This window comes from Gastrolobium bilobum, unplaced genomic scaffold, assembly GCF_033153095.1.
Source record: "Gastrolobium bilobum isolate Gb01-03AN ecotype WA unplaced genomic scaffold, APGP_CSIRO_Gbil_v1 utg13508, whole genome shotgun sequence".
NCBI classification, from domain to species: Eukaryota; Viridiplantae; Streptophyta; class Magnoliopsida; order Fabales; family Fabaceae; genus Gastrolobium; species Gastrolobium bilobum.
Genome location: NW_026897498.1, coordinates 163,768 through 173,257, shown reverse-complemented (window position 1 = coordinate 173,257; position 9,490 = coordinate 163,768). Strand labels below are relative to the sequence as shown.

At 35.3% G+C, this 9,490-nt stretch overlaps 1 protein-coding gene across 1 annotated transcript; it reads left to right on the top strand.

Annotated features, from left to right (window-relative positions):
* The first annotated feature begins 3,490 nt into the window (after positions 1-3,490).
* Positions 3,491-9,282, top strand: LOC133307426 (uncharacterized). The gene is made up of 7 exons (XM_061507936.1): positions 3,491-3,635; positions 4,644-5,887; positions 6,430-6,498; positions 6,722-6,850; positions 7,531-7,581; positions 7,689-7,829; positions 7,976-9,282. The coding sequence occupies exons 1-7, from the start codon at positions 3,491-3,493 to the stop codon at positions 8,951-8,953; spliced, it is 2,757 nt and encodes a 918-aa protein (XP_061363920.1). The 3' UTR covers positions 8,954-9,282.
* Positions 9,283-9,490: the final 208 nt, after the last annotated feature.

Here is a 9,490-nt window from a genome sequence, read left to right as displayed (position 1 = left end):
ATAAAAAATTTCTGGTAAAAATTGCAGGCAATGTTCTTCAGCTCCTCTGGACTTGTAATCCAGCTATTCCCATCATCCTTTAACCTTATTATTTTGTTACTGCTCCGACGAACAATTATACAAAGATAGTAGAATTTGGTGTTTATGTCCCAATTTTTAATCCACTATTGTCTCGACTTTTGAAACCAAAGTTTTTCTCCTCTTCATTTAAAATTTGTGTAATCTCCTTTTGGAAGACAGTTTCCATCCTACATAATCTCTCCGAGTCAAACTGAGTTCTTTGATTTTGGATGTGCTCCAATCTTTTCATTAGTTCCAATTTTTCCCTCTGTATATTCCCAAAACCTCTCCTGTTCCAATCCCTAACAGCTGGTATAAACCGTTGAAGCATATAAGGGATATCAAAAGAATTACTCCACGTTGACCCAAATAACTGATTAAAATCTGGGTGATCTTGCCAAGCTGCCATGAAACGGAAGGGTCTGTTAGGTTACTCAGATTTTATATCGCATAAGTCTAGCAAATAGGATTATGATTTGATTGTAATCTAGGTAAATTTGTGTCTTTAGCCTCCTCAAGCTCCATTCTCCAAGCTATGTTGGCAGCCACCCTATCTAGTCTCTTAAAGACTTTGTCCAGATGACCCCATTTAGGGCCTTGCCACGTAAATGGAGATCCATTGTAACCAAGATAAAAAATGTTACAGTGATCAAGAACTGAACTAAAAAAAGCACACTTGTTCTGGTCAGGTGGACTACCCCTTTTCTTTTCATACATCCTAGCAATTTCATTAAAATCTCCCCCATGGTCCAAGGCTCCGAACAATTATTTCCAATGTCTCTCAATTCATTTCAGAGTCGATGCCGCTCAGCTTCCCGAGGGCTAGCATAAACGGCAGTACAAAGCAAATGGGCCTAACCCTGAATCTTGATTTTCATATGCATATACTGTTTAGCTTGTGATAGAATATCAACCTACAAATTTTTTGATGACCAGATAGCCCATATACCTCCTGAAAACCCATACGCTTCTTCAAACCAAAATCCATCAAACCCAACAAATTTCATCAGCTTATGACAGGTTAGGCTTTGAGTTCTTGGTTCTAGTAGAAAAACCAAATCAATTCTATACTTTCAAATTTTCAACTTCAGAACATGCCACAAATCCTTGTTGGTCGCTTCTCTCACATTCCAAAAAAGCAAAGACATTAAAAACTAGTAAAATTGTTAGCAGGTTTTGAAAATACCTACTACTTTGATTTCTTGGTTTATTCCCCATCTTTGGCTGAGTCAAAGAATTACTCTTTTCTTGTATGTTGGAAACTTCTCTAATTTCGATGGAACCATCAGGAGGCTTTGATGCAGGTTTCTTCAAATCATCTAGAGACTGAAGCTCTTGTTTTGAAGATTTATTTTCTTTCTCGAACAAAAATGGGACTCGGATTGAAGAGAGCTCTTCATGATTACAATAAGAGTTCCTTTGGCTTCGGATAGTTGGATCATCTTCCTGGATAGGTTGCTCATCTACTACCATAGTAGTAGTTTTTTCAATTTCTTGCTTTTGACTTCTTCCTTCTACATATTTTTCTCTGAACTTATCCTTGTGAACATTACATTTGATTTCTTCACCCGATTTTTCATCTACCAACATATAAGCAGTAGAAGTTTCAATAATTTGGATAACAACCTTTTCTCTGTTTTCCACTATTGGTTCTAAATACTTCGTAGAGATATTACTTGATGCCCCATAGCCATGTTTCTCTTTTATTTTATTCTGATCTTCTGACTCTTCATTTTTTATTCAGGGCAATGAATGTTGAACCTTTAGCTCTCTCATCCTGTCGATTTATCAAAGATGATGTATCTTTTTTTGTAACTCCCTGATTTGTTCCATTCCTATTGCTTCTCCTCTGCTTATTAACGAGCATCCAGTGGCCATATTTATCCTCTCCTTTATTTCCTGGACTTGCCTAGCCCTCCTCACTATGATTTATGCTTGCTTCACCTGACGTATTCACCAATTGACTAGTCTTCGATTGGCAATTTTCAGAACGATGGCCATGTTGACCACAATTATAACATACCAAATGTAACCCTTCATATTCAACCTTCTTCAATCTTCCCTCAATTTTATAATCTGCCTGTAGAGGTTTGCCTAGGTTTAACTCAATACAAATTCGTGCAAAAGTTCCTCGGGCTAAACAGGTTGTGGCTGCATCCATTTTAACAAATTTTCCTAGCCAATTCCCTACTTCTTTGAGCAAGTTAATATTAACATATTCCACAGAAAATTTTTGAAGGAGAGCCCAAGTCATAATACGACCAATTTCAGTAAAATATGGTTTGAAATCAGGTTCCCACAATTTTATTGCTAAATAATGATCAAACAAAACCCAGGGACCAGCAGAAAGGGCATAATCCATATCTTTTTTTATCAGTGAACCTTACCAAGAAGAAGTTGTTCTCCACATTCGTGATGAAAATTTGCCCTTCCCTTGCCCACAGATTCTCAATCCTCTTCTTCATGACAGGAAGTGTCAGCTTTTTTCCCAAAATTTTTACATAAATTGCTTTCTTCCATGGCCTCCAAGCACACTTTTTGAATGCATCTGATAGTTTAAAATTAACCCTACCCTCCCCATTTGTCTCCCGGAGAACCTTCGAGTTATCTCCTTCTTTCGATTCAACCTTTGCATCGTGGAAATCTTCATCCTCCTTTGTTGATTGCTTCTCCTCTTCCGCTTCTTACATCTCCCACTCACCATTGTGGCGCATGAGCATTTCCTTGAAGGACATATTCTCCTCTATCCACTCTTCATCTCGTGGTGCCATTGTTTGGACGTGACTGAAAGTAGTATCTTCCCCTTTGTATTTCTTCGTACTCCTCTTCAAATTGTCTACTTCCTCCGGTGAGAGTTGGCGATGTCGTAGCTGCGCTAGGGTTTGCATCAAACGCAATCTTAAACAAACATAATAATTTGCTTACGGAAAAAAACTTAAATAAAAATGTAATATTTATACTCCCTCATATAAATTATTCAAATTTGTCATCTTTAAATTTATTTATTAATTTATATGCGTCAAAATTGGAAAATCAAATAAAATGTAATAATTATTATGACTATATAGGACAAATTAAATTATCATTCATTTTATTGTTATATTTGTAAAATATTCTTTTCCATTTATATATATAGAGCATGTGGGGGAAACACAAAAAAGGTATTAATAATAATTATGAATAAATGCTGCAAATTAAATTGCTACTCCCTTTATTATTTTGTATTTATTATTTCAATCATTCCTAATCGGAATGTTCAATAAGCCAGCAGTGTAGTTAAGTTAAGGTCTTTGGTTCGGTCACAACAGAAGACATGACCGTGTTCGACACTTACACATGTGGCGGTTGGCGCCTAAAATAAATAGGTGCTGAGGTTTTGCAAAAACCCACGATAAGTGTTCGGCAAATTTGAAACCTTTTTCGGGTTACAATGGAGAAAGTTGAATTGGGTATCTCAGAACCCTCTCAATTCCCTCCTTACCGTCGATCTCATTTACGCAGCCAAACTTACCACACTCTTGTTCGCATCATCTCTCACCTTTCTGCTTCCACCACTCACTCCCTCAATGTTCCTGGTGCGTATTTCAAAAGCCTACCCTTTTTTATTTTTTATTTTTTATTTTTATTTGTAACAAAGTTTGGTTTTTCATTATTATACTGCTCTGGATTGGAAACACAAGTTTGAGCTTTGGTTATTGCTTTGGATTAATTTGCAGCTTGTTTCAATTTAATTTCTCGTTTCTCGTATTTTTATATTTGAATTTTGTTTCAATTCAGTTTATTTTTGGTAAATTGAAATCAAAAGGGTACCTTTTTCTTAAAGCTCCAAGTTGGATTAGGAATTGGGGTTTAAGATTAGGCTGTGGTTTTGGATCACTTTGCTGTTAATTTTCCGTTTGTTGCAATTTAATTGCCCATTTCTAATATTTGTTTATGGCTTTAATCTTTATACAGATAAGTTATCTCCAAAATGTCATCGTTTTCGGTAAAAAAAATTAAATTAATTTTTTTTTATCGTTTTAGGTGGAAAAATTAAAAAATTATAATAGAAAGAGTATTATAATCCTAAAATAAATTATAATTACAAAAATACCTTGATTTTCGTCAACAGGACGTCATTTTGGGTTTAACGTAGATGAGTTATCTATATTGACAGTAGAAAAAGTGAACCCTTTGTTTATTTATGTTGATTTTGTTTTAATTAAGTTTATTTAAATTTTTGGCAAATTGAAATCAAAAGGGTACCCTTTTTTTAACAAAGTTTCTTTAACTTTGTTTTAAAAGTTGGATTAGGAATTGAAGTTTAATATTAGTCTCTGGTTCATTCGAACTCTGGAATAGTCCCATAGGCGGTTCAAAGAGTCGAACCTGTGCGATTACCGGGGGTTCTGATTCGCCTCAAAGAGGTAATTAGAATCAGTTTCAAAAAAACAAAAAACAAAATATTAGTCTGGTTTTGGATCAAATTGCTGTTAGTTTCAATTTAATTGCGCACTTCTCATATTTATTTGCCATTCCTTTTTCTGTTTTTTTTTTAAATATATTTGTGAATTGTGATTGTATTTTTGTTCTACTGTTTCAAGATAATGGCAGCGGTAGAATGGGGCAAGAAATTCAGGAAAAGGAGCCTGAATGCTCTGAATTTGTTAGTTCTGGTTTTATGGATCCCAAGGATCCTGTGCCCAAGAAGGAGGAAATACTGGAGGTCCATGAGACCATTGATGGGGTTGGAGACAAGGTCATGGATTTTAGTGCCAATATGATTGTTCTAGATGATCTAGAACTTATGATGGGATTAGAGGAAACGTCTACACAAGCAGATGGCTTTAATATGGAGCAGAGGCTAATGGATGAGTTGGAGCTGGTTGTGAAAGGAACTGAAGATCTTGTTTGTGATAGTGGTTTAATCCCCTTGAACTCAGGATTAGATGATAAACAGAATGGCGGCAGTGAAGTTGAGTTGATGGATTACCAAGTACAGCATTCTGATGTGAACACATCTGAAAATGCAAGTAAGTTGCAAGTACGAGGAGAGCTTAATCAACTTGCCTCGCAAGGCTTTCATCCGTCTTTAATGTTTAATGTGGACACATCAACAATGGGACAAGCCTCTACAATTAGTACATCAAGTATAATGAACGGAAGTCAACAAAAGGAAACAGCATTGGTTAAATCAGTTTGTGGTTTAGAATCTCTTCCTACTACCGAAGAGGGTGAGTTTGAGAAGGAAGAACAATGTGGTCAAAAGGTTGCTGAAGCAATGCAAACTGCTTTAGATCTGGATATAGATAGTGAAGAATTGAATATGAGTGGAGATGGTGGATTATTGGATTCTGCTATTTTAAAAGAAAAACATGAAATGCGCAGTGGAGAGGAATTAGACAAATTAGTTTGTGTGAACAATGCAATTAATTCTTCCAATATTCTGATTGAAAAAGAAGACGTAGAAGAGGGAGAAATTTCTGGAGACTTTGGAATGGCTGACAATTCATTTGATATGTCTTCTGCAGATTCTTTAATTTTACAACAGGTGAATGTAGATGAGGTTCAGAAGCCCAAAAATAGAATAGAAAATGTGGAACCTAGGACTAGTGATAAAAATGGGATTGCATTTGGAACTAAAGTAGCTATCTCTCGAGAAACAAATAAATGTGATAAGGCAGGTCAATGTGTCTCTGTGCTGAAGCCTGATAATAGCAAAGACAGACACATAGGAAGTAAAGGGATCAATGAAGTGCCAACAAATTTAACTCAAAATCAAGTCTTGCGCAGAGGTTCCTTGGAAGAAAACGCTACCAAAGATCATGTTAACTCGTCTGCAGCAAAGGTGTGATTCTCACCTGTATATTTCAGCAAAACATGCCATGAAACATTTTTATCTTCTCCTTGTTAAATTGCACCTAAATACATCCTGCTATATTAAATGATAACCTTCAATTTTTTAGCTACTTTCAAATTATTCTTAGTATGCACTGCCTATGATGACTGGAAGATTTTGATTCCTTGATGATCCTTCCTTTTGTTATTTTCTGTTTAGTAAGTTCGAAGTTGTTTTAGGCTTGGGTTACAATGTTTTAAACAGTCCCTCTTCCTCCTCTCTAGACAATAAAGAGAAGTGTAGTCTCATTTTTGTTGAATGTCTATATCCCAAAGTCTTTATATGGTTTAGTTCCCATTTGCCAATTTATATGTCCTATTCAAGTTTTTAGCCAAAATCAATTAAAAATCAGAATTGTGTTAATAATTATTTAATGGTCAACCATAGCTCTGGGCATCCTATGTGGAGTTCCATAAAGAGGACTAACTATTCAATGATTTTAAGACTAGTGATGTTGATTTTTTCTTTGGTTAATTATTGATAATCTGCAGAAGATGGTTGATGTCAGCGAAAAGAAAAAACGTGGTCCTGGTTCTGAGGAGAAGAAAGATAAAAAGAAGGTATTCTTCATTTCTTCTAATATTGTTGTTAGTTTTCTTTCTTGACGTTGTACTATTGTTCTTAACTTATGATATGGGATTTTGAAGCTAGTTTATTCAACCTCCTTTGAAGTCATTTCAACATCAATTAATTAATTTTCTATTATTTGTGATTAATAATCCTTAAACCTGTATGTTTTCAACATGTGACTGATTTTTTAATTTGATAAACTTTATGTTGTAGGCAAAGAAACGAAAGAAGCGAGCAGAAGAGAACAGAAAACAAGGTGTTAAAAGGATGAAGTTGCTTCCAGTACTGAAACCAAAAACTGTCATGCATTGTCGCCATTATCTCAAGGGAAGGTGCCATGAGGTTGTCATATAACTCAATTATATTAAACTCAGAAATATTTATCTCTTTATACATATATGGGTCATGTCATCTTTATCTAGGTTTCAAATTTTTTTGATTATTTTATATCTGGCCATTGCTCAAGACATATGATAATTTGTTATTCTGGTGTTGATGTTTCATTTAATTATTGATTTAAGATGGTAATTAGCACGTCATCTTTATTCTAAGTTTCAAACTTTTATGATTATTTTACATCTGGTCATTGCACAATACATAAGATAATTTGTTATTCTGGTGTCGATGTTTCATTTAATTATTGATTTAAGATGGTAATTAGTATGTTCATTTATTCTAACTCAGAACGTGCATGAAGTCCATTTATATTTGGGATTAACAAGCACAGTCCTCTTTAAAGAACAAGATAGTAATATCCTGTGGTTAATATGTGTTTGTTATGTGAGAAGATTACCATATTTTTTAGAGTAAAAATACTGTAATCAATATTATATTATGTGACATTTGAATTGCCCTGAACCCTTGAAAATTGTTCAGTTTGGTTGCCCAACCAGTTCAATATGCAAAACTAGCGTATTTTTTCCGTTTGTGCAATATCATACTATATATTATATCAGTATATTGAGAAATATCAAATCATTCTTACTTCCTTTTCTCTTGCCTCATCCAAAACAACTTGGCAGGGTGACAAGTGCCATTTTTCACATGATACAGTGCCATTGACAAAATCCACGGTATTGATTAGCCTTTGTTAAAATTTACTCCCCATTATTGTTTTCAGCAGATTATGACAAGAATCAGGAGAAATTTACTTAACCTTTTATTGATTTTGACATTGTAGCCTTGCAGTCACTTTACTCGTGGAAAATGCTTGAAAGGGGATGACTGCCCATTTGATCATCAGCTTTCCAAGTATCCTTGTAACAATTTTGTGTCCAAAGGCTCTTGTATCAGAGGTTATGCTTGTATGTTTTCACACCAGGTACCACATCCTTTATGACTTCACTTCTTGCAAATGACTTTGTGTGATGAACTCAACATAAAAAACGGTATTGATCAGTAAATGTGCATGCATATGAATTTTATAATTATCATCGCATAAATTGAAATGGGCTCTTTCTGATTCAGGTGCCAGCCAAGCAAGATATTCCTACTCCTTCAAATGTTTCCATACCAGAGTTGAAGTCTCCACACCCGTCTGGAAATATAAATTTAAATATTACACTTAACAATCATGGTAGTTTTGTCCAGCAAAATCACTTTACCAATTCTTCAGGAACTCATTCTCACATCAATGCAGAACATAAGGTGGCAGACACTGTGCAGAAACAGCCTACCCGGGCACCCAAAGGAATTAGTTTCATCAATGTTGCAAAATTATCACTCAGCCCTAATACACCGAAACAAGGAGTGGTAACACAAAACAAGGAAAGTCTTGTCCAAAGTGGAACCCGATCAGACCAAAGTATATCTGGCAAAACACCAAACACACTGGAAATTCCTAAGAAATTTTCAGCTGTGACACCTAAGGGAATTAACTTTCTTTCTTTTGGTAAAGGTCCTGTTTGCAGTTTTAAAAGTTCTATTAGCTCCCTTGTAATGAGGGAAAATGGTGTCAAGTTTCCTCAGTTAGTCAATTTTGGTTTGCCCGAGCAGGCAAGTTCTCTGAATAAGGATGATCACAGCAAAGTTAGTGAGGGAACAAAACAAAATGTACCGCAGACTGATCTATTCTCAAAGGAGATTTCAGACACAAATCAATCTGTGGCAGAAGGAATGAAATTTAAGTTTCCAGGGAATGTTTCCACAGATGATTCTACAACTGATTTACGGTGCAGCTTGCTCTCTAACCGGGATCACAAACATAGTAAATCAGTTCAAGAGGGAAAAAAGACATCTGATGATTCTCGGACTTCAAATGTGACCTCATCTATGCTTCTGGTTTCTCCATTTGTTTCACGTCAATATTCAGAACGCCTAGTATCTGGATATCATAAACAAGCATCAAACTCAGGCCAAAGAGCATTCTTATCGACTTTAGAATTTGCAGCAGAGCATGAATCGGATATTAAGATGAAATGCTGTGCTGGTGCTTCACCTGTATGATCATAGGAGAATAAGGAAAACAATAATAGCAGTCCAGAGTTTGAAAAAGTAGTTTTGTTAAACTCAAGGTTTCAAACCATTAAGTTCTTGGTGATTGGAATCAAGGCACTTCCTAGCTGAGTGGATATGATAACCAGAGGGTTGTTTATTGATGTGTTGTGCTGTAGTCTTTCTGCAACTTTACTTTGGAACTGTTCTATTTTTCTTGCAGCATGATTGCAGGTATAATAGCACTTGTTGCTAATGGCAATTACTTCTCTTAAGGTTAATGGTTTACACCAATATGTGGATTTATACTTCCCCTCAGGAAAAATGTATTTCTTGACTGTAGTAGGAATTGTATTGAACATCATTTCATGCTGGTCTTGGTACAATTAATTAAATTGTGGTCATAAGAGTGGTTTCCATGGTCATTATTTTCTACTGTTCATAATTCAGCAATTTAACTTGGTTTATCCTGTTACAACTCAACTTTATTGCTGACATTGTAGGTCATGCTCTCTTGCTGGTCTGTGTGACAAAAAATTTGCAAAGGTG

Bases quoted from the DNA above. Each gene is read 5' to 3' on its own strand.
- LOC133307426 (XM_061507936.1), top strand. From the start codon at position 3,491: ATGGAGAAAGTTGAATTGGGTATCTCAGAACCCTCTCAATTCCCTCCT. The intron at 3,636-4,643 runs GTGCGTATTTCA...TACTGTTTCAAG, and splicing joins TCACTCCCTCAATGTTCCTG to ATAATGGCAGCGGTAGAATG. The intron at 6,499-6,721 runs GTATTCTTCATT...TTTATGTTGTAG, and splicing joins AGAAGAAAGATAAAAAGAAG to GCAAAGAAACGAAAGAAGCG.